Consider the following 26,114-nt stretch of genomic DNA (forward strand, 5'->3'; position numbering starts at 1 on the left):
GGATGAGGTGGGAGGATTGCTTGAGCTCAGGCGTTTGAGGCTACAGTGACTTGTGATTGTGCCATTGTACTCCAGTCTGGGTGATGCACTGAGACCACATCTTTAAAATTAAATAAATAAATAAATAAAAAATTTAGTAACATAAATAGTAAACCTTTAAGTTTACTTTTATCTTCTAAAACAGTATGATGGTGTTCTTAAACTTTAAAACTTTTAGCTTCTGGCTAGGTGTAGTGACTCACACCTGTAATCCCAGCACTTTGGGAGGCTGAGGCCAGAAGATTGCTTGAGCCCAGGAGTTGGAGACCAGCCTGGGCAACACAGTGAGACCCAATCTCTACAAAGAATTAGCCAGGTGTGGTGGTGTGTGCCTGTAGTCCCAGCTACTCAGGAGGCTGAGGTAGGAGGATTGATTGAGCCTGGGAGGTAGAGGCTGCAGTGAGCTGAATTTGCACCATTGCATTCCAGCCTAGGTGACAGAGTGAGCTCTAGCTCTTAAATTTTTAAAGAAGTTTTTACAAATAAAAATATTCATGATAATATTTGGGTCCATAGTGCTTTGGACCTTAAACCTAATAGAAACCCAAAAGAGAAAATTAAAAGGGTGAGAAATACATGTGATGTTTTGTTTTTTATTTAAGTATGGTGCCAATTTGTTTTTTAGTTGTCTCCTTTTTATTTGTGAATGTAAGCATTTTGAGTGGCTTCTTCTGAATTATAATCTACCATCTTATTTTGATCAAGGTCTTGGTTGCACATCAGGATCATCTTTGAAACTTTAAGAAAATGTCTGAGAGGTTTTAATTCAGTGGTTTAGGGTTGGGAATGGCTGTTTTTAAAAAGGTTCTTCAGATGACTCTAATGTTTAGCTCAGGGTGTGAAACACTGCCTTAGCAGAACTAGGGACAAGTAGAAGGCTGGAGAGGTTTCTGTAGGTTTTCTTCAGTCTGTTTTTCAGGGGACAGTACAGAATGGAACTCTGCCTTTTACCCCTAGTCGTTCTGATGTTTTGCTGCCAAAATAGATATACTTGCAATATCTTGTTTATCTTTATTTGAAAATAGTTGACAGTGTTGGTATGGAGTAGATAGTGGAGTACACATAGAGAAAAGGCAGGTTAATGACAATTTTGGATAGTGTTGAAGTAAATATTGGGAAGGAAATTGGTAATATCTTAAAATTACCAAGTTTTTACGTACCATATTGATAGGATCTGTGCAGACAATTCCACTTTTAGAATAAAATCCTTTATGGCATACTTAAGTATAGGATTGCAAAAGAATCTGTTCCATATATGTTACTTCCCCATTCTGTAAGGACTGATACTGAATTTATTTGCAAAGCAATAATAAAATATAAAAGAGCTCTTGGCCCCTAGTTTTAGAAATTTTTGTGGGTTCTCTTAATGTTATTTCGAGTTGTAAAAAATGGCATTTGCATCTGTAAAAGGAAATAATTAGGATTTGTAACTTGGAATTTGCCAAGGTTGTCATGTGCTTAGTAAGTCGATAAAATATTAACCTTTTTTTACTTGTATCCAAGATGCCATTTTTTCTAAGGATTATGAGGTATTTCATTTCTAATACAAAAGTTACAAAATGCTGACTAAAGTAAATATCTTTTTCTTTGTGTAAATGTGTGAATAATAGTCACTCCTTTCTCCTAGAAGATGGGCTTCATGGAATTGTGAGCTGCACTGCTTGTGGACAACAGGTCAATCATTTTCAAAAAGATTCCATTTATAGACACCCTTCATTGCAAGTTCTTATTTGTAAGGTACGTAATGATCTGTTGATATTTCATGCCATAAATATTTGAATGCTTACCATATACCAGGCCTTTGAGGGCACAGTCTTGAAGAAAGATGGAAATGGTATCTGCCCTTGGAAGACTTCTATTGTAGTGAGGAAGATAGACATACAAAGCCTAAGTGTCATGATAGGGGAGATACTGTGATTATGGGAGCACACAGGAAGCCTGTGTAAATATGATTTGGGTCGGATGGCTTTCTAGCGGAAAGGTGATATGTGAAATATGAATAAGAATTAGCCTGGTAAGTGAGATTGGTTCATCATGTTCTGGGAAGAGGCAACATGGTATTTAGATACTGGTAGTTGAGGGAGACGTTGGTGTGTTTGAAAATCTCAAGAGTGGATGTGTGTAAATGTTTGTGTTTTATAATCTTTCCCCTTATATATCCTACTTCCCCAAATGTAAACTATCTATGTGGAGCAGGGTTTTGACGTAACTTGGAGATAATAGAATTAAAAATGTTTTTTATGTGTTGATTATAGTTTTAACGGTCTGTGCCACATTTTTGTTAGTAATACCTTGGAGTTAATTTTAAGTATCTATCAATGTGGGCCTGGCACGGTGGCTCATGGTTGTAATCCTAGCACTTTGAGAGGCCAAGGCTGGTGAATCACCTGAGCTTAGGAGTTCGAGACCAGCCTGGCTAACGTGGTGAAACCCCATCTCTACTAAAAATACAAAAAATTAGCCGGGCATGGCGGGTCCCTGTAATCCCAGCTACTTGGGAGGCTGAGGCAGGATAATCGCTTGAACCTGGGAGGTGGAGGTTGCTGTGAGTCAAGATTGCACTATTGCATTCCAGCCTGGGCAACAAGAGCAAAACTTCCTCTCGGTAACTTCCTATAAATGTCATGGTTATGGTTTTCTTAACTCATATTCCTGCTAAGATTAATCCTATGTTAGTTTGTTTCCCAATAAAAAGCTGCCTTTGAAATGCAGTGGCAGGCCATGTTTTCCTTGGAATTCTAGCTCTAGATCTTTTCTTGAATGAATTTTTGATAGATTCAGACATGCTTAAATGAACTGTACTTTGTTCTTTAGCAATTTGTATCCCTCCTTTCCTTGAATTCAGTTCAGCAGGGGCCTATCTAGGGTATGTATTAGAGAGTTTCATTTTAAATTTTGACAGTAGAATCTAATATTGCTGAATTTGTGACATGTATTTGCCTTTCTGTTTTCTTATCTATATGATTGTCTTTTTTCAAGAACCAGTCTGTTGAGCCTAGGCCATTTCACTCATCTGTAGTTTGTATCAGTGAGCACCTTTACCCTTTCTGCAGTCCCACTGAAAAGACTTTGAAGTCAGTCAAACTTGGATTTGAATAACAGCTTTGCCTCTTACTAGTTGTATGACTTTAGATTTATTTACATATTAATGAAAGTTAGCCTTTTCTCTCATAATACGTCCTACCTTGCATGGTAGGTATTTCGATATTTAGAGATAATATAGATTAATTCTTTTGCTGTATGTATAGTAGCTGTTTGTATATGGTGGCTATTAAAATTGCTAAGTACCCACATCTAATACATTTTTATGTAGAGCTTTAGTAGCTAGTTGTATGAGACCAGAAATTAGCTTTACTAAAATCTTTTATAAACTTTGTTTTTTTGGTTTGTTTTTGAGATGGAGTCTTGCCCTGTTACCCAGGCTGGAGTGCGGTGGCACAATCTTGTCTCACGGCAGCATCCACCTTCTGGGTCAAGCGATTCTCCTGCCTCAGCCTCCCGAGTAGCTGGGATTACAGGTGCCCGCTACCACACCTGGCTAAGTTTTGTGTTTTTAGTAGAGACGGGGTTTTACCCTGTTGGCCTGGCTGGTCTTGAACTCCTGACCTCAAGTGATCCACCCACCTCAGCCTCCCAAAGTGCTGGGATTACAGGCATGAGCCACCGCACCCAGCCAAAAATCTTTTATAAACTTTTAAATAAGGAATAGTGGCATTTGAGTGTATGGAAATCTATTTCAAGGCATTAATTCTTGAGACTTGAAATAGTTAGATGTCTGCACAATACAGATATTGGGTAGCAGTGTTTTTTGTTTTTTTTTTTTTTTTTTGAGTTTTATTCTGTTGCCCAGGCTGGAGTGCAATGACGTGATCTTGGCTTACTGCAACCTCCACCTCCAGGTTTAAGTGAGTCTCCTGCCCCAACCTTTAGAATAGCTGGGATTGCAGGCGTTTGCCACCATGCCTGGCTAATTTTTGTATTTTTAGTAGAGACTGGGTTTCGCCATGTTGGCCAGACTGGTCTTGAACTCCTGACCTCAGGTGATCCACCCTCCTCGTCCTCTCAAAGTGCTGGGATTATAGGCATGGGCTACTGCGCCCAGCTGGGGTAGTACAGTGTTTTTGCTTTGAGTCTCTGAAACATGCACACATACTCCTTTTTTTTTTTATTTTTTTTTTTATTTTTTTTTTTATTTTTAAAATTTTTGTGGGTTCTTGGTAGGTGTATATATTTATGGCGTACATGAGATGTTTTAATACAGGCATGCGATGTAAAATAAGTACATCGTGGAAAATAGGGTATCTGTCCCCTCAAGCATTTATCCTTTGAGTTACAAGCAATCTAATTATATTCGTTAAGTTATTTAAAAATGTACAATTAAGTTGCTATTGACTGTAGTCACCCTATTGTGCTATTAAATAGTAGGTCTTATTCTTTGTATTTTTTTGTACCCGTTGACCATCCCCACCTCCTCCCCATCCCCTCACTACCTTTCCCAGCTTCTTGTAACCATCCTTCGTGACATCCTTCATTAGTTCATCCATGAGTTCAATTGTTTTGAGTTTTAGATCCCATTTATAAGTGACAACATGCAATGTTTGTCTTTCTGTGCCTGGCTTATTTCACTTAATATAATGATCTCCAGTTCCATCCATGTTGTTGCAAATGACGGGATCTCATTCTTTCTTATGACTGAGTAGTACTCCATTGTGTATATGTATCACATTTTATTTATTTATTTATTTATTTATTTATTTATTTATTTATCTGTTGATGGGCACTTAGGTTGCTTCCAGATCTTTGCTATTGTAAACAGTGGCCCAACAATCATAGGAGTGCCAGTATCTCTTTGATAAACTCATTTCTTTTCTTTTGTGTATATACCCAGCAGGTGGATTGCTGGGTATCTCAATTTTTAGTTTTTTTGAGGAAACTCCAAACTGTTTTCTATAGTGATTGTATTCATTTACATTCCTACCAACAGTACTCAAGGGTTCCTTTTTCTCCACATCCTTGCCAGCATTTGTTATTGCCTGTCTTTTGTATATAAGCCATTTAAACTGGGGTGAGATGATATCTTACTATAGTTTTGATTAACATTTCTCTGATAATCAGTGATGGTGAGCAGCTTTTCATATGTCTATTTGTCATTTGTATGTCTTCTTTGGAGAAATGTCCAGTCTAATCTTTTGCCCATTTTTTGATTGGATTATTTGATTTTTTTCCTATAGAATTGTTGGAGCTCTTTATATATTGTGGTTATTAATCCATTGTCAGATGGGCACTTTGCAAAATGTTCTCCCATTCTGTGGGTTGTCTTTTCATTTTGTTGATTGTATCCTTGCTGTGCAGAAGCGTTTTAACTTGATGTGATCTCATTTGCCAATTTTCGCTTTGGTTGCCTGAACTTGTGTGATATTGCTCAATAAATCTTTGCCCATACCAGTGTTCTGGAGATTTTCCCCAGTGTTTTTAATTACTTAAAAAAGTAAAGTTTTTGTCCTTTATGAATGCTATCAATTTTGAATTAAATTTCCCCTTCCTCTTTTCTTTTAATAGAATTGCTTTAAGTATTACATGAGTGATGATATTAGCCGTGACTCAGATGGAATGGATGAACAATGTAGGTAGGTAATATAGATGAGCTAACATTCAGTGTTTCCTACTTTTGGGAGGAATTGTTACATAATCTTTTATGAGGTTTGTCTTTCATAGTATCATCATTGATGTCTTTAATGAAAGGTTGTTATTTTCTATCAAACCCTAGGTTTATGTCTAGTTTAAGTTTCTAGTAAAGAATAAGCAGATGACATAAATTACTACTAAAATTACTGGCAGTAAAATTTAAATTGCATTATAACAAAGAGATTAAAATGAGTTTTGTTGGGAATAGTGTTTATTTTTATTTTTTTACCTATCTTTTCAGTTTCCTGAAAGAAGGGAATAATGTTTTAATCTTTAAAACATTTCAGATGGTGTGCAGAAGGTGGAAACTTGATTTGTTGTGACTTTTGCCATAATGCTTTCTGCAAGAAATGCATTCTGCGCAACCTTGGTCGAAAGGAGTTGTCCACAATAATGGATGAAAACAACCAATGGTATTGCTACATTTGTCACCCAGAGCCTTTGTTGGACTTGGTCACTGCATGTAACAGCGTATTTGAGAATTTGGAACAGTTGTTGCAGCAAAATAAGAAGAAGATAAAAGTTGACAGTGAAAAGAGTAATAAAGTATATGAACATACATCCAGATTTTCTCCAAAGAAGACTAGTTCAAATTGTAATGGAGAAGAAAAGAAATTAGATGATTCCTGTTCTGGCTCTGTAACCTACTCTTATTCCGCACTAATTGTGCCCAAAGAAATGATTAAGAAGGCAAAAAAACTGATCGAGACCACAGCCAACATGAACTCCAGTTATGTTAAATTTTTAAAGCAGGCAACAGATAATTCAGAAATCAGTTCTGCTACAAAATTACGTCAGCTTAAAGCTTTTAAGTCTGTGTTGGCTGATATTAAGAAGGCTCATCTTGCATTGGAAGAAGACTTAAATTCAGAGTTTCGAGCATTGGATGCTGTAAATAAAGAGAAAAATACCAAAGAGCATAAAGTCATAGATGCTAAGTTTGAAACAAAAGCACGAAAAGGAGAAAAACCTTGTGCTTTGGAAAGGAAGGATATTTCAAAGTCAGAAGCTAAACTTTCAAGAAAACAGGTAGATAGTGAGCACATGGATCAGAATGTTCCAACAGAGGAACAAAGAGCAAATAAAAGTACCGGTGGTGAACATAAGAAATCTGATAGAAAAGAAGAACCTCAGTATGAACCTGCCAACACTTCGGAAGACTTAGACATGGATATTGTGTCTGTTCCTTCCTCAGTTCCAGAAGACATTTTTGAGAATCTTGAGACTGCTATGGAAGTTCAGAGTTCAGTTGATCATCAAGGGGATGGCAGCAGTGGAACTGAACAAGAACTGGAGAGTGCATCTGTAAAATTAAATATTTCTTCAAAAGACAACAGAGGAGGTATTAAATCAAAAACTACAGCTAAAGTAACAAAAGAATTATATGTTAAACTCACCCCTGTTTCCCTTTCTAATTCCCCAATTAAAGGTGCTGATTGTCAGGAAGTTCCACAAGATAAAGATGGCTATAAAAGTTGTGGTCTGAACCCCAAGTTAGAGAAATGTGGACTTGGACAGGAAAACAGTGATAATGAGCATTTGGTTGAAAATGAAGTTTCATTACTTTTAGAGGAATCTGATCTTCGAAGATCCCCACGTGTAAAGACTACACCCTTGAGGCGACAGACAGAAACCAACCCTGTAACATCTAATTCAGATGAAGAATGTAATGAAACAGTTAAGGAGAAACAAAAACTACCCGTTCCAGTGAGAAAAAAGGATAAGCGGAATTCTTCTGACAGTGCTATAGATAATCCTAAACCTAATAAATTGCCAAAATCTAAGCAATCAGAGACTGTGGATCAAAATTCAGATTCTGATGAAATGCTAGCAATCCTGAAAGAGGTAAGCAGGATGAGTCACAGTTCTTCTTCAGATACTGATGTTAATGAAATCCATACAAACCATAAGACTTTGTATGATTTAAAGACTCAGGCGGGGAAAGATGATAAAGGAAAAAGGAAACGAAAAAGTTCTACATCTGGCTCAGATTTTGATACTAAAAAAGGCAAATCAGCTAAGAGCGCTATAATTTCTAAAAAGAAACGACAAACCCAGTCTGAGTCTTCTAATTATGACTCAGAATTAGAAAAAGAGATAAAGAGCATGAGTAAAATTGGTGCTGCCAGAACCACCAAAAAAAGAATTCCAAATACAAAGGATTTTGACTCTTCCGAAGATGAAAAACACAGCAAAAAAGGAATGGATAATCAAGGGCACAAAGGTTTGAAGACCTCGCAAGAAGGATCATCTGATGATGCTGAAAGGAAACAAGACAGAGAGAATTTCTCTTCAGCAGAAGGCACAGTTGATAAAGACACAACCATCATGGAATTAAGAGATCGACTTCCTAAGAAGCAGCAAGCAAGTGCTTCCTCTGATGGTGTCAATAAGCTTTCTGGGAAAGAGGAGAGTTTTACTTCTTTGGAAGTCAGAAAAGTTGCTGAAACTAAAGAAAAGAGCAAGCATCTCAAAACCAAAACATGTAAAAAAGTACAGGATGGCTTATCTGATATTGCTGAGAAATTCCTAAAGAAAGACCAGAGTGATGAAACTTCTGAAGATGATAAAAAGCAGAGCAAAAAGGGAGCTGAAGAAAAAAAGGAAACTTCAGACTTTAAGAAAAAAGTAATTAAAATGGAACAACAGTATGAATCTTCATCTGATGGCACTGAGAAGTTACCTGAGCAAGAAGAAATTTGTCATTTTCCTAAGGGCATAAAACAAAATAAGAATGAAACAACTGATGGAGAAAAGAAAAGTAAAAAAATAAGAGAGAAAACTTCTAAAAAGAAGGATGAATTATCTGATTATGCTGAGAAATCAACAGGGAAAGGAGATAGTTGTGACTCTTCAGAGGATAAAAAGAGTAAGAATGGAGCATATGGTAGAGAGAAGAAAAGGTGCAAGTTGCTTGGAAAGAGTTCAAGGAAGAGACAAGATTGTTCATCATCTGATACTGAGAAATATTCCATGAAAGAAGATGGTTGTAACTCTTCTGATAAGAGATTGAAAAGAATAGAATTGAGGGAAAGAAGAAATTTAAGTTCAAAGAGAAATACTAAGGAAATACAAAGTGGCTCATCATCATCTGATGCTGAGGAAAGTTCTGAAGATAATAAAAAGAAGAAGCAAAGAACATCATCTAAAAAGAAGGCAGTCATTGTCAAGGAGAAAAAGAGAAACTCCCTGAGAACAAGCAATAAAAGGAAGCAAGCCGACATTACATCCTCATCTTCTGATATAGAAGATGATGATCAGAATTCTATAGGCGAGGGAAGCAGTGATGAACAGAAAATTAAGCCCGTGACTGAAAATTTAGTGCTGTCTTCACATACTGGATTTTGCCAATCTTCAGGTATGCAAAAATAAATAAAAAATTCATAATTTGTACTTTCCCCCTCTTGAATTACTACATTGTTTAATTTTCCCTGAAGCTAATCAAATTTAGGGTTACTAAGGAGAATACCACTTAAAATTATTTAGGAGTTTATTAAAAAAAACATTTCCCCATTTATTTTTCTACTGCCATTGGAAGATATTTTGAACATCGCTAGTATTCAGTATCAGGGATCCCAAATTTGTTGAGTAAATGACAAAATTTCTTTATCAATATTTAGTGCTTTTCTCTAGAGTAATGAGCAGTAGTTTATGAAGGAAAAGCGATTGGTACCAGTGGTTCAGTAGCTATTTATTTATATAATGGAAGTGAATCCTTGGTACTGGTATGACATGGTGTGTCAAAATTTTAACTGCCATGCATATGGCTTTTTAAGTTTGAACAGATAACTTTGTGTCTTATGAAATTCCCTTTAATTATTTTTAATTTACCTAAGTAAAACCCTTTGTTGGTGCTTATTAACTAGTTTCTAATGACATGAACAGACGTTTTTCTTTTAAAAACACTGTCAAAATAAAGAAAGGAAGAAAATCCAAACACTAGCTGGATTAGCCTACCCTGATGAGGTAGAGTACTAGGAACATTAAAGTTTGGGTCAGCTGGTGAATAAAAATATTCTTAGGAATTAATTAAAATTAATCTTATAAAAATTTATGAAAAATAATTTTAAAAAGAGGTTTTTATTATTAAAGTTACTTTAAAAATCATTTGTATAATAAATGTGTATTGGTCATTTGTCTTTTTTTTTTAGTCAGTAAGACGTGTCAGTTAACTATGGATACTCAGAATTTATTTAAAAATTTTTATGAAGTGGGTTTTACATAAAATTGTATTTCCAACATAGGTAGAATTAAAAAATTTTTCCTTTCAGTTCTTATGTTACAGTTTTCAATTTATCCCAATTGGATTTTAATGGAATTAATTTGAATCTTGGCTATTTTTTAAATTAAAATTTTTAATTTTGTAGAGATGAAGTCTTGCTATGTTACCCAGGCTGGTCTTGAACTCCTGGCATCAAGCAATCCTTCCACCTTGGCCTTCCAAAGTGTTGGAATTACAGGCATGAGCTACTGTGCCCAGCAAAATCTTGTTTTTTTAAATAAAACTTTTCATTTCTTTTATGAAGTACTTATGACTTGACTTGAAAACCACATGTGATATGCATGGTGTGTGCTTCAGTTGAATGCTCTGCTATATCGGATGACTAGATGGAGCTCTGTTTGTGTGGCTATTGTAATTCAAGTTCACAGTTTCTTACCTGAAATTCTTGGGGTCTATTGTGTTTCAGAATTTACAACTTTTTGTCTTTTAGAAAAATAATAGAGAGCAGTTACTATATATTTTATAAAAGCCCCAGTATGCAACACCAGATAATCAAACACCGTATTTCTGCAGCAAAACATTTGAAGATTCACATTTAAAGGAATAAGCAGTTTAGAACAGGTTTTGCTGCCAGATTGTCTTTGGTACCCTCTTACAGAAACTTTCCGTTTTGAGAGTGTTTTAGATTTCAAAATTATGTATAAGGGATTATGGACTTATATTAAAAATACAGAATCTAATAGTTACTTTGATGTCAAATCAATGTTTTAGTTGTTAGGTTAGCTGTGAAAATCCTTATTAAGGATTAGAGTTTAAGAATAATAAATGGTGTTTAAAAATTTAGTTAAAAATCCATTAAAAATTATATGTCACAACTAATTTTATTTCTGGTTTTATTTATTTGGATCTTCTCTCTTTTTTTTTTAGTATGGCTAATTTTAAACTTTGGAAAATTGGTTTCTGTGATTAAACAGTTTCACTGGTGAAATCAATATGTTTGATTTCAAGTATTTTACTACTTTTCTTTCTCAAGATCTCACTTGATTTATTGATACCTATGAAAGTATTACACACCTCTCATGTTGAGAATTATAAATTTTTGGTGTAATAATTAATATGCATTCATTAGGCCTTAAGAAGGGATGGTGATATGTGGCAAATACTCAATTGATACATCTTCTGATAATTACTTATCTCAGCACTGATCTAGATCACTGTGTTCCATTTTGATTTATTTAACTTTGATCTGAGGGACAAATAGGCTGATGGGGAGGTAAACTTTTCCTGAGGTGTGTATCAAGAGAAACTTTGAGAATCTGTTACTTCAGCAAATGCCAATCCTTCAACTCCTTGGTGAAATATGCCTTATTGAGATTTTCTTTACCCTGGATATTTTTGGGAGCTAAGCTGATTATTTGGGATAAAATAAGAAAGAAGATAAATTTGTTAGGGAATTTAACCTGTCAAAAATGGGGCCTTGTCAATAGAAACAAGTAGAATAGAATATGAGTGCCTTGAAAATAAGCACTGTGTAAAAAGTTCTGTTTTTAAAGATAAGTTTGTGTGTGAGCCAATGTTACGATATTCCTTCAGAATTTACTTACATGCTTATATAAGCATGCTGAATTTATGTACTCCTCTGTCTAACTTAATTTTAGGTCACAGTTTTAGAAGGTTAAAACAAAAACCCTGCCCCCTATTGAGTTTAGAGGATTCCAGTTTATTTGCAGTATTTGGGTATCATATTACAGCTACAGTATTTTCCTAGAAATTGGGGCTTGGTAATGGCATGAATAACCAAGATGAAGAACATGGTCCTAGGAGATTGCAGTTTAATGCAAGACAGACATAGAGAAATCATTAAAAAAGGTAATAGAAGAAAGATATAAAACTAGATTGGGGCCTGTAATCCCAGCACTTTGGGAGGCCAAGGTGGGTGGATCATCTGAGGTCAGTAGTTCGAAACCAGTCTGGCCAACATGGTGAAACCCCATCTCTACTAAAAATACAAAAAAATTAGCCGCGTGTGGTGGCACACACCTGTAATCCCAGCTACTTGGGAGGCTGAAGCAGGAGAATCGCTTGAACCCAGGAGATGGAGATTGCAGTGAGCCGCAATCATGCCACTGCACTTCAGCCTGGGCAACAGAGCGAGACTCTGTCTCAAAACAAAAACAACGACAATCTATAATGGGGCTACACAATAAATAGCAAGTGAGATATTTAAATATTTGGGGAAATATGTAGAAGAATAGTTGGCATTTGAACCTCAAAGGATAGGTCAAATTTTGAAAGGTGTAGTAAAGAGGGAGTGACAGTGCTAATTATATTTCATTTGAAGATTGGTCTGTTTGGATGAGATATTTATTGTGAGTTTGCTGGGATATTATGAAATCTCTTCTCTCTCTCTCTCTCTCTTTTTTTTTTTTTTTTGAGTTGAAGTCTCACTCTGTCACCCAGGCTGGAGTTCAGTGGCACTATCTCGACTCACTACAACCCCTGCTCACTGCAACCTCCGCCTTCTGGGTTCAAGCAATTCTCGTGCCTCAGGCTCCCGAGTAGCTGAGATTACAGGCACATGCCACCACACTGGCTAAGTTTTGTATTTTTAGTAGAGATGAGGTTTCTCCATATTGGCCAGGCTGGCCTCAAACTCCTGACCTCAAGTGATCTGCTCGCCTCAGCCTCCCAAAGTGCTGGCATTACAGGCTTCAGCCACCATGCCTGGCCTTATTTAGTGTATTTCTATCCTGAGCCTGTAGGTGTCTGTTTTCTTTATAGATTTTTTTTCCTCCATTTCTCTTCAACATTTTATTGTGAAAAACATTGAAGTATACATCAAAGCATCTACCATTAATATTATACTGTATTTTCTTGATAACATATCTATATATCCTTCTGTCTATCCATCAGTGTATTTTTTTTTTTTTGCCTTTTTAGCTTTTCATTTTGCATAATTATAAATCCACAAGAATTTGTAAAAAAATAAGAAATACAGGGAGGTCTCAGATACACTTCACTTAGTTTCCCTCAAGGGTAACATCTTGTAACTATAGTACAGTGTCAAAACCAGAAAACTGAAGATTTATTCAGATTTCACCAGTTTCACATGCACTCATTTGTGTGTGTGTGCAAGTATAGTTCAATGCAGTTGTACCCCATGTGTATCTTTGCATAATCACCACCACAACTAAGATATCAAACCAGTTCCATTATCACAAGGCTCCCTAATGATACTGCTGTCCTTACCTCCATTCCTGACATCTGGCAACTAGTAATCTGTTCTTCATCACTGTAATTTTGCTATTTTGAAATGGAATCATGAAGTATATAACCTTTTGAGATTGGCTTTTTTCACTTAGTATAATACCCGTAAAATCTTTGATGCATTTCAAATTAAATGGTACACATCAGCATACTTCTCCTGAAATACTTAAGCATGCATAATATTAACCTACAGTTTGATATTTCAGTTTGTTTTTCTTTTTAAGTAAAAGTTATGTAGAATGAAATGCCCAAATCTTAACCTCTTTAGATTTTTTTTTTTTTTTTTTTTGTGATAGAGTCTTACTCTGTTGCCTAGGCTGGAGTGCAGTGGTGCAATCTCGGCTTACTGCAATCTCCGCCTCCCGGGTTCAGGTGATTCTTCTCCCTCTTTCTCCCTGGTAGCTGGGATTACAGGTGTACACCACCATGCCTGGTTAATTTTTGTGTTTTTAGTAGAGACGGGATTTCGCCATGTTGGCCAGGCTGGTCTGGAACTCCTGACCTCAGGTGATCCACCTGCCTCGGCTTCCCAAGGTTCTGGGAATACAGGCATGAGCCACCTCGCCTGGCCCTCTTTAGATTTTTAATCAGAAGATAGAAATGTAGCTTTTTATAAGAAAATAAGTTTTACTGTACTGAACTGTATCACTGGGTAACTCAGATCACGAATACCATACACATTCAACTGCATTTTAAAATTACTTGCTACTACCAAAACATTAATACCGGTTTTGCTATTCCTCGAAGTTACAGCACCTGTTAATGTCAAAATTAAAATGGATCAGTACAAAGGTTATTGCGGCAAGAAACTTGTGCTAATATGATGACTGTTGATATAGAATTGTTACAGAGAAGGGTGGACTTTAAAAGCATTGTGCCCTGGGAAGGAACTCTGAAATATATAAGGGCCAGCTATTTATCATTTTACTGCTGGCACTTCACAAATACTTGGTTATGTTTTCTATAAGAATGCTTTTTACTCATATTTTGGAGTCCAGAGTTTAGACCCCACTTAGTTTGCTTTAAAGTTTTTGGCTTTCAGTTTTATTTTACATGGTTTTAATTATATAGCTTATTTAAAGCTAATTTTAAGTACACTTTTTTCCCTCAAGGAGATGAAGCCTTATCTAAATCAGTGCCTGTCACAGTGGATGATGATGATGACGACAATGATCCTGAGAATAGGTATGATTCCATCTGTAAGGACTTTAAAAAGATTATAACACACCCTAGGCATGGGCACAAACAGCAGCAACGGAACAGCAAGCAGGTTGTAAAAACCAGGAGTGCCTGCCTTAGAAAGACTCGCTCACAGTCTTCCTGCAAGTTTGAAAGAAAGGCCAGAAAATGGGCTAAAACTCAGAAACCTTAAGAGAAAGTAATATTATTTACACACCTAGCATAGGGTGTGTTATAAATACAGAACTGTCAATTTTATGTTTCTGTGTAAACTGCGATAATTTTTTTGGAATAATTTATTTTGACAGATTATTGATGAAAGTAAATCATATCTCAATAAATTGGTAACAACAGACATCTCCTCTATATTTGACTATTGTTAATTGCCATCCAGTATGGTGGTCCTATTTATTAAGGCCTGTTGAGAGTAAACAAAAGGAGAGATTACTCAGATATTTAAGATTAAGAAATTGCTTTCAAAATAAGTGTAAATTTACAAGGTATCTAGACTGAGTTAAACCAGTTTTCAAATAAAATAGAAACACACGGTATGAGAGCATTTACTTTAGTAAGACTTAATAGGTTTAAATATCAACAGTGTAGCCTATACAGATATACTTAAGTAAGGAGTGGCTGGGTGAAGAAAAAAAAAGACACTATCAGTATAGAGAAGAATAAGGAAAACAACGGTGTTAAAGAATATAGCTATAAGGTTTCAACATAACTTTTAAACACTTCCTGGACAATAGCATACCCTATGCTCATAATCTTCAACAAGAAGATAGTGTGGTATAGTGCATGGAATTTTGGAATAATGGGCATAAGGGTATCTGATTTCTAACATTTTTAACAACTGTCTGTGTCATCATGGGCAAGTGACTTTACTTTTTGTCAAAAATTTACTATATTTAAGAAGAAAAAGTTGGGCGAAATTTTCTCTAATTCTTGTACCAAAAAATCCATGATAGATTTGAGATGATTTCATTAAAGAGCACTACATTAACCATTCATTTATTCCTAATAGTAAGTTCTAACATTAAGAAAACATAAAAATACACATGTAATTTTTTGTCATAATTTTGTAAGAAGTGAATTGAGTTAGTAAATGCCCTGGGTTCAGCTGTTAGTCTCACTCTTTTATATCTTGCTGATGCTGTTAGGTTTCTCTGTTGCAAAGGTCAGCATTCTGCTAATTAACAGAATCATGTTTTTATTAAGGTGAATGAACAGTTTTATTTTACACTTTTGAATAGAGCTTAATTGTGGACACAAAGATTCAGATTCTGCTTGCCTCCTTTTTTAAATTTAAAAATGTATATCCATTTATTTTGTGGGATAGGTGGTAGGTTCCAGAATGGAGTAATAAGGGCATACAATTTATTCATCAGGGGTTTTATATTACATCATCACAGCCAGATACTGAAAGCATTTAAAATTTTATTCTTTTTTAAGATACTTTACTTTTTCTTCATTTATATTTGCTACTATTTGATTTTCTATACATCATGAGGCCTCAGATGTTATTCAAAGGCTAATAATGTTTTAAACAGTCTGCATCTTAATTTAACTGTGAATGATTACTTTAATTTCATATTCAACCACCAAATAAGAGTGTTGTTAAGGTATAATTTTTGTGTGTGTGTGTTAGAGCTTGTCAAAATATAAATATCATTTTCAACTTTTAAGTTACCTGATCATATCTCTTTGTAACTGGCAAGTATTTTATTGGAAAGTATCTTTAATTCCATCTTGAATTTGTGATTAAAAAATACAACCCTGTTGAGTACTTTTGAGAAGAACTGAATTTTATCTTGAGCCTGTGTCTCTATATTCAGTTTAATGTGTTTTCATAAAATATACAATTCATTAACTTGTTTAATATTCACTATACCAAAGAGAGATCTAATACCCATGGGTTATGTAGTCATGATGGGGATACAAATACTTTCTTGCACTATTTTAGTATAGATTATATATTTGAGCATAGTTGAATATGCACTAAGCAACTTAAAAAATTCATTTGCAGATCACGATTAAGTCTTAGAATTATTTTTCTAACTTCCTAATTTTTTAGTAGGTTGTATTTTGGTAGACAGCATATTGTAATTGTATGTAAATTTGTACACAATTGTGTATAAATTGTGCATAAATCTTATATGCTTTGCCTTTTTAGCAGTATTGTAATACATTTTCAGTGTTGGTGTTTATGAAGAGATAAATAGTGTATTATTGCAAATGGTTAACTATTTGGATGCAATAAATTTTTGTAAACCTTTTTTCTTGTTCAAGCATTTAATTTTAATAATGTTACTTTTTTATATCATGAGAGTTGACGTAATTTGTTATTACAATATATAGGCTAGTTTGTAGCCAAAGAAGTTTTGAAATTTTGAAATTTAGGACGTAAATGCTTTTAATTCCCCTAACATACATACTTAAATATATTTGTGTGAAAGTTTTGCGATAGATTTAACTACTATTTACTTTTTCAGTTTTAAAGCTATGATAGCTTTTGAGGTCATTTAAGAAACTTAGTCATATCCTGAATATTTTAGTAAATGTGAATACATTTCTGTTTTAGCATACTATTATGTAGCATCACTCATATTTGAAAGTAAATGTATACTATTATGAGACAGAGTGGTCTAACCTGTAAATTAATTACTATTTAATTGCATTTACTTAGTGAACAAGGACAAAATATTTTAGGTTGATCAACACTTGTATGTTTCTGGTTTAGTTTTTTATAAAAAAAGTAGACTAATCATATATTTTGAATTTTATATAACTGAAATTTTATTTCAAATTTTTAGAGCTTAGGCTTTATGTGGTTTTTCAATGGCAGAATAATAATACCAAATAGGTTGCCAGGTTTTCAAATTTATACACGCAATTTTAAAGTAATATATTTGAATGTACCATTAGGATAGGGTTTCATTGGCCTTTCAAATACTTGTTAATTGGATTTTAAATTGGTTCTTTCTTTGAAAAGACATCCATTCATATAATTTATTTCAATTCAATAATTAGGCTGGCATTGAAAATACATCATAATTCCTTTATATGTTCAATATAAATGGGGATATTTTGACCAAACATTTTCTAATAATATCATATATTTTAATTTAATATCTGTACTGGGAATGAGCCTCAAGTAATAAGATAGTAGTGTGTTCAAGTGTTAACAGTATTAGTTTTGAGGTCATTAAACTAGGCTTGTCTTTAGAGACTGCGTACCGAACAATCACTGAAGAGACCATTTATCCCCAAAAAAATTATCTTTTGAAATTTCTTTATTCATTTATTTTGCAGGATGTGAAAAATATTTACAGTTGAACTTTTGAGAGCAAGAGACCAAATTGCTAGGTTTTTCTAAATTAGCATTCTTTCTCCTTGACAACTTTGATTAAGAGCTGAAATTTCTACATGGATGTCTGCTCCCCCAACAAACACGTTTATTTTATTGTTGAAATGTGCTTAATTGGGTCTAGTAATACTCCACATTTTTTCTCATAATTTCTCTGTGGGTGCGACTGAATGCTTTTTTTTTCCATAGAAGCTAAATTTGATATGGAGATTGCTAAAAAAAATTGCCCCATTGTTCTATTTAATTATATTGGGACAAGACCATAGCATTTTAAATTTCCAACTAACTATTGTTGTATCATTTGATAATAATTTTGCATTTCAAACTAGAAAATATGCTAATGATTTTTTTTTTCCTATTGGCTTGGTGTGGGTATTCTGTTGATGAAGGCTCTATACTGTTAATCTAGCATATTTTTGGAGGAAACTAATGATTTCTGGATGTTATTTATGCCTAAGAAGATATTTAATGATTGTTTACTTGATTTCAGCACAGTTAATGGCATGGGTATATCACAAGTCCCTTAATCATTTGATGTTCACTTTGCTTTCATTTTAAACACTTTTTCAAATGTCTTTCTCCTACACATGTTGTCTCTTCTCTATGCAAATTTGCTAAATTTGGAATTATTTTTTTCCTGATTTTTTTTGTGGTAGTTCTGTTTCGTTAGCAAAACTTCTTTGATTCTCCTTTATTGTACTTGAAAGACAAAGGTGGCATTTTAAATTAAGTATTTTACTTGTTTTTCCATTTGAGTAAGGGATTTAAATATCTAGCAATTTTATGGTAATTTTTTTTCAATTTCCTTTGTCTATATAGCGCAGGTAAGTATTGCAAGTCATTTAAGTACAACACAGGTGTCCAGCCAGTTGATAGGATCTACTTGTAGATATCTAAATTGGCTGTAGTTGTTATTGGCTTTCTTTTTTCTACTAGAATTCCAAGTAAGGAAAGACATATGATGTGTAGTGGTGACCTTTGTCCTTTTATGGTCAAAATTTAAACATTATAACCAGTGTTTCTTTCTTGTTCTCTGTTCTTTGGTGATATTGGAACTTCCAGAAAATAAGAAATAGGTCTTCCTCAAAAAAGAAAAAAAGAAAAAAGAAAAAGGAGAGAATTTGGATTGCTAGTGTTAGCAAAAGTGATTCATTTTTCTGACTTAATATCCTTTGTCTTTAACTTTGAAATTTCAAAATAAATTGAGATGAGTAATTTCTGTGTTTTCGTTTTTCAAGTATAAAAATATTGAACTAGTTATTTAATATGATCAAATTTCCCATATTAATTTGAATATGTTTTTTCTTGTTAAAATGCCTCTAAAACTGGTTTAAATTTTTGTATAAAATGAGGGAATACACATGTAATAATTCAGGTCTATTGAAACATAAGAGTCTGTATGAATTATTAATAACTGTGGGTTCTTAATTTCATAGTTTTTATTCTACTCCCAAGATTTTTTTAAAAAGTCATTTGATATTAATTTTCCTGGTACCCTCACCAAAAAGGATACAGAGCTGCTTTTAATTAACTACCCACATTGTAGGATTTGTGACTAAAAAAAATGTTTCAAACCATTGTTTAGCGTTTTGATTATTTGGCGACTTCATTATTACCTCATGAATTCTACTATTTTGGGGTACAGATCCTTGTGCCTTAATTTTTTAATATATACATAATATTTATATATAATATATATTATATGTAATATATATAATATATATAAAAATATAATATATATATATTTTTTGAGACAGAGTCTCGCTCTGTCACCCAGGCTGGAGTGCAGTGGCGTGATCTCGGCTTACTGCAACCTTCACTTCCCTGTTTCAAGCAATTCTCCTGCCCCAGCCTCCTTTGAGTAGCTGGGATTACAGGTGCCCACCACCACACCTGGCTAATTTTTGAATTTTTAGTAGAGACGAGATATCACCACGTTGGCCAGGCTGGTCTTGAACTCCTGACCTCAAGTGATCTGCCCGCCTCAGCCTGCCAAAGTGCTGAGATTACAGGCATGATCCGCCACTCCTGGCCAGTCATATTTTTTAATAGAAAACTTAATATTGATACTAATTTTGAACCTGAGTTAAAATATATACTAATATGAATTTTGAATAATTCCATATTCTATAACTTTTTTTTTTTTTTTGAGACAGAGTCTCACTCTGTCACCCAGACTGGAGTGCAGTGACACAATCTCCGCTCACTGCAACCTCCGCCTCCTGGGTTCAGGCGATTCTCTTGCCTCAGCCTCCTGAGTAGCTGGGACTACAGGTGCCTGCCACCATGCCCAGCTAATTTTTGTAGTTTTAGTAGAAACGGGGTTTTGCCATGTTGGCCAGGCTGGTCTCAAACTCCTGACCTCAGGTTATTCGCCTGCCTTGGCCTCCCAAATTGTTGGGATTACAGGTGCAAGCCATCATGCCCGGCCACATGTTTTGTTTTTTAATTCCTATCCCTTAGATATATGACATTTATTAAAACAAAGCCTCACACCCTACTAAAATATTTAACATTCCTTGGCTATATTCCTTTGAATTATTTTAAATATCAAACTTTAAAATATGGTGTGATGCTTTAGTACTACATATACTTAGGTACCTCTAAAGTGCATGCATTTAAACCTATTATCTTATTTAGAATTCTGTTAATTAAGTACTCTATTATGATATTGTACACAAAAAATTTTTAAGCAAATTTTATCACCTTGTTTATGGATGCCCAGTATTTTGGCCTTCTAAAAATATATTTTTTTTCCAGCAATTTTCTTCAAACCTGTTCACAGAACCTCTTAAAAGATAAAATGGTAATTGTAGAATGTATCTCAGATGGCCTATCAGTGCATTTTAGAGTGCATACTGGATTAAATATGTTTAAAACTCCTTTTTAGTCTTTAAAAAATCAAACTGGGTGCAGTGGCTCACACTTGCAATCCCAATGCTTTGAGAGGCTGTGGTGGGAGGATCACTTGAGGCCAGGAGTTTAAGACCAGCCTGGGCAACATGGTGAGACCCTGTCTCTACTAAAAAAAAAAAAAAAAAAAAAAATTAGCTGGGCATGGTGGCACATGCCTGTAGCTCCAGCTACTCAGGATACCAAGGTAGAATGATTGCTTTAGCCCAGGAGTTCAAGGTTACAAGGATCTGTGTTTGTGCCACTTCATTCTAGCCTGGGCAACAGAGCAAGACTGTCTCTAAAATAAAATAAAAATTAAAGCTTGAATTCTTGCATTTCTAAATACGCAAATTTGAAATATGCGAAATACACATATTTTTTAAAATGGGTGCCCGTGCGGTGCCTTACGGCTATAATCCCAGCGCTTTGGGAGGCTGAGGTGGGTGGATCACCTGAGGTCAGGAGTTTGAGACCATCCTGGTCAACATGGTGAAAGCCTGTTTCTCCTAAAACTACAAAAATTAGCTGGGTGTGGTGGCACGCACCTATAGTCCTAGGTACTCAGGAGGCTGAGGCAGGAGAATTGCTTGAACTTGTGAGACGGAGGTTGCAGTGAGCCTCTCACACTCCAGGTTGAGATCGCACTACTGCACTCCAGCCTGGGTGACAGAACAAGACTCTGTCTAAAAAAAAGGGATCATCTGTATTTGCCCAGGCACTCATTAGCGTACAAATGTTAACAAGTAGAGGATATAGTGCTGGCACAGTAAAATTAATAGCAGATTGGGATTTAGGATCTTAGGTTCTACTCCTGACTTTGCCACTAGTTAGCTTTGTTTCTTTGACAGAGTCATTTCCTATATCTAAGCCTGTTTCCTCATCTGTAAAATGACAAAGCTGTACTCTAAGGTTCATCGTTTTAGCTCTAATATTTTGTATTGCTTTTCTTATGGCTCAAAAGCTCCCTGGTGCAAGAGGTCCTTCTCTTGATTGCATTTTAAGTAACTCAATATTTTGAATTATTGATTTACCTATCAGCAAGAGGTGGTTTATTTTCCTTTCCTGTTTGAGTGCTTAAACAAGAGACATTACTCTTTTCCTTTCTAGATAGGATTGGAGTTAATAAAGGCTTTCTTGGCTTTCTCCTAGTTTTTTTTTTTCCGATTGCTTGTTTTTCATTGTGTTGTTGGGCTCACTTCTTATTATTTGTGCTTTCTTTTAGTAATGGTGTTATCTTGGTGTTTATTATGTACTTGGAAGACTTAGTATATGTGGGTTTTGGGGTCCTATTTATTTTCTCATGCGCCAGTTCCGATCATTGTTTGTTTGTGGGTTTTTACCCTTCCTCCCATATTGTTTTGCTTTCTCCCCCTCTCCCTTCCCTCCCTTTCAGGAAAATGGAGGAGTGGCTCCATTACTTCTGGCTCTGCCCAGGTTTTCTGCCACAAGAGTGGCACGGCCTGTGCCTCTAATGCTTCTGATAGAGTCGTGACTGCTTTGGATGCTACACCTGCCCCAAGATGTAATATTGAGCATTGAGATTCCAGGGGCAGTACATCGTCCTGGAAAGCCTCAAGAAAGGAAACTTCAGAGCAAACAGAATCAACTAGGGATCATGACTATACATCCATCACATGCATACCAGCATGGGTCCAGCCGAGGCCTCCAAAATGATGCTTTGCCAGCCTCAGCTGGTTCTCAAGTGATGATATCCTTGAAGTCTCTGTGGCCCGTGACTCCAGAGTTAAGGTAGTGGAGTTTCCCTTTAAAGCATCTCACAGCAGGCTTTGTAGATGGGACACATCTCACTTCAACATGCTTGCTGACTACTCAGGTTGAAGGTCAGCCTCAGCCCTTAGGTCCATTAAATTAAGTTCTAATTTTGAAATGTAGGTTATTATGTTATAGGCTAGGTTTATGGTAGACTGGGTCTTTGACATATTGGACTTCAGTAATAACTTATGCAAAATGATTCAAATTATTCTTTTTAGGGCTTAATTTACATAGCTATAAATTAAGTTTTCCTTTGGACAGAAGGTGTTAAAAGAGCAAAAATAAAACTTTTAGCCAGGTAACCTGTCTCCATCACTCTGTATATAATTTATGATTTGGAGAAAAATGACCTGAAGTTTGTAATTTTTCGGCTTCTGAATGTACTATGATTGTTCTATATGTTATGATCTTATTGAAAGTTGTCGCTAAGTTGTAATTCTACAGTATGTGGATCTGATTTCACTTTATATGATTTATTAATAGGTATGCAATTGTATCTTATCTCATGTACATCACATTTCTTAGTCTAATGACAATCCAGAACTTGAGAATGCATTAAGTACGTTTACCTATTGTGACCTTCCATTTTTTAGTAGACATATTCTTTGGAGACTAGGATTTGAAAGAAGAAAAATTACGTGATTTCCTACAATTAACAACCAAATCTTTATAGTTAATAAGAATTTTTTAAAGACTTTTTTCAAACTTGTAAACACAAACTGAAATCATGTTGTTGAACTAGCCTTTCAAGTAACTAGATTAGGAATTGTATTTTTTTTGGCTGTTTAGTGTTCAACCCAAATGGTGGTATGAGATCTCCTTGTACTTGCAAGTAACTTATGTTTTTCCATTTCTAATCTAGTGTTCAATGCTTTATATATTTTACACACACACACACACACACACACACATACACACATTTATTCGTCCCAAAATTCATTATTCATATTAGTTTGAGGAAGTTTCTTCTGGTTCATGAGAAATGACAGTGTAGTATTACTAAAGATGGTTTTAATATATACCAACAGAAAAAAAAAAGTGCTATGCCAGACGTAGAAATTTACTGCTAACATTTTATTTTAGAGTCTTCTGGTCTTTTTTAGGGACATACAAATTTTAGAAGTTTTTTTTTATATATAAAATAGAACTATATTGTGGTTTATAAATTACTTTTTCACTTAATATTAATAAATATTTTCTATATTAATCTTATTTAGAGTATCATTTTAATTTCTATCTCTTATGGATAATCATGTGATAATACTATTTAATCAGTTTCTGATATTGAATGTTTAAACATTTTCTCACCCTTTGCTATTGCAGACAACATTGTAATAAACATCCATGAAAATTTTTTTTTCTTTTGAGACGGAGTTTTGTTGCCCAGGTTGGAGTGCAATGATCTCAGCTTACTGCAACCTCCGCCTCCCAGGTTCAAGCAGTTCTCCTGCCTGAGCCTCCTGAGTAGCTGGGATTACAGGTGCGCGCCACCACACCCAGCTAATTTTCGTATTTTTAGTAGAGACAGGGTTTCACCATGGCCAGGCTAGTCTCGTACCCCTGACCTCAGGTGATCTGCCCGCCTCTGCTTCCCAAGGTGCAGGGATTACAGGCGTGAGCCACTACGCCTGGCTGAAATTTTTTTAAAAAAAGATGATTTTAGAGAATTTTTCCAGAAAGATATATTTCTTCAATTTAAAGGGTTTCCCTTTATTCTGAAACTGTTTCCTAATTTGGGGAGGGTATGTTGTCAATAGTCTTTATTTTATAAAATGATGAAAGTAAATGGAGTTTGGGTTTAAACTTCTTTTTTTGGCAAAATGAAAAGTTGGCAACCCTGTATTTGTCCCATTTTAGAAAAGCTTACAGTGTGCAAACCATTGATCTAGAAATGTAAGAGCAAAACTTTATAGCTCAACTTTAGTAAGATTTAAATTGGTGTGGTCTAATCTTCACTTTATTGAAATACAAATCAGGGCAGAAATCCTCAGAAAAACAAATGCATCTGTGGCTTCCTTTAGCAATTGATGATTCTCTGTGTTGTCTAAATATTTCTGATCCATCTGTTTGAGGGAGAAAGCACCAAAAGGCATATAATAAACATTTATGGAAGTGATTGCCTATTTTGCTTCAGTCTATTTAGATGCCTTTGCTATGCATCTTTGAATATGAATAGTAATGAGCAATCTATCTGTCAAATAAAATTTAGGAGGCAGCTAACATGCATTAATATCTCCTGCCATTGAATGAATTCTTCATTGAAATGTGGGTGTGTGCTAAGAAGTGTAAAGAGGGGTTTCAGATCCAGAAATAACAAATGTTCCATCATCCCAACTACAAGTTTTTGACTTAGCTGGAGAGTCAGTCCTGATTGCAGAGAACATGTTTATCCCATACAGATTAGCTCATGGCAGACTGTCAGGATCATGCCATCTTCTTTTTGAACTTTCCTATAAACTATTTTCTTGTTACTGTGATTTGTGAATTTGTATTGAAAGGATACCCACACTTATCAAAACATCTTGTCTTGCACAAAAGCTGTATGATTGCTTTTATCTTACTTTTTCAGTTATTTTTCTTGAGTACAAACATGGAGATTTCCTAGGAATATATTTTATTTTAACATATGATGGTAGGAGTAAAAGTAGTGTTTTCTTATGCTTTTAGTAATTGATTTTTCCATTAGCAAATTGGTCTTTGAGGAGCATCTTGAGAAATTTTGTTGTGAGTGAAACAACTGCACTATTTTTTTTAAAGTAACCCATTTATGGTAATTCATGTTCTTTTTACCATGTATGTAATTAATAGCAATCATGTCCCTTCTTTCCCCTGTCTTGAATATCATTAGAGATTATTTATTGCTGCAATACTTAACATTTGTGTATACTTTCATCTGGTTAACAGAATTTATGTAGTACATTGAAATTAAGGTCCAAAACTATCATCCTCTAGTTTGAGGCAAGATGTTATTATATAGTGGTTTATTACACATTGGTTTTCCAAGAATATATTTTGCTGTTGAATTAAACCTCTGGTGGAGTTTATCTTGGAATGCCATGTGTCTGAACAAGTTCATTTACTATTGTTGACCTGTCTGACATTGTAGTTGTAGGATGATGTCAGCAAAGCAAATAGAGGATTGGAAGGTTATCCAGCATCGAATTGCAATTAGTAAAAATAGTCAATAGAATATGTCCTTCAGAGTTTTCAGTATATTGCAGAATTGTATAAAATTGAGAAATAATAAGTGTAAAGAACATTTTCAAAAGTTTTTGTTTATAGCTTAGGTTAAAACGTGGTTTTGCTAATTATTTATTTACAATGTAAAATCTATTGGCACATTTATTTCTATTTTGATGCCAAGAAGTCTGCTTTTATTTTTAATTTGGTATATGTCACCCCCAGATATATAGTTCTTTTTTTATTGTTTTTTTACTCTCAAGAATTGCCAAGAAGATGCTTTTAGAAGAAATTAAAGCCAATCTTTCCTCTGATGAGGATGGATCTTCAGATGATGAGCCAGAAGAAGGGAAAAAAAGAACTGGAAAACAAAATGAAGAAAACCCAGGAGATGAGGGTGAGCTCCCCAAAGAGAAGTTTATAATGTTATAGTTTGATTCCTTGACTAATTCAGTCTTTGAAGAATATCTGACCAAGAAATATCTTAATATGGCTGAGTGTGGTGGC

The 26,114-nt window shown here is 34.8% G+C and overlaps 1 protein-coding gene across 9 annotated transcripts in view; it reads left to right on the forward strand.

The window, feature by feature from the left end:
* ATRX (ATRX chromatin remodeler) overlaps positions 1–26,114 on the forward strand; it is a 300,487-nt gene that overhangs the window by 95,502 nt on the left and 178,871 nt on the right. For 5 of the 9 annotated variants that reach the window (XR_005237641.2, XM_007992127.3, XM_007992122.3 and 2 more), the window contains 5 exons: positions 1,667–1,776; positions 5,599–5,666; positions 6,012–9,082; positions 14,326–14,398; positions 25,871–26,004. Coding sequence is in view for 8 of the 9 variants with exons in the window: in XM_007992127.3 (XP_007990318.3) it covers positions 1,667–1,776; positions 5,599–5,666; positions 6,012–9,082; positions 14,326–14,398; positions 25,871–26,004 (3,456 nt within the window). In the remaining variant the exon portion in view is untranslated. The remainder of the gene's footprint in view (positions 1–1,666; positions 1,777–5,598; positions 5,667–6,011; positions 9,083–14,325; positions 14,399–25,870; positions 26,005–26,114) is intronic. The other 4 variants (XM_007992124.3, XM_007992129.3, XM_007992126.3 and 1 more) reach the window with 3 other exon arrangements.

The sequence above is a fragment of the Chlorocebus sabaeus genome, chromosome X (assembly GCF_047675955.1).
Source record: "Chlorocebus sabaeus isolate Y175 chromosome X, mChlSab1.0.hap1, whole genome shotgun sequence".
NCBI lineage: Eukaryota > Metazoa > Chordata > Mammalia > Primates > Cercopithecidae > Chlorocebus > Chlorocebus sabaeus.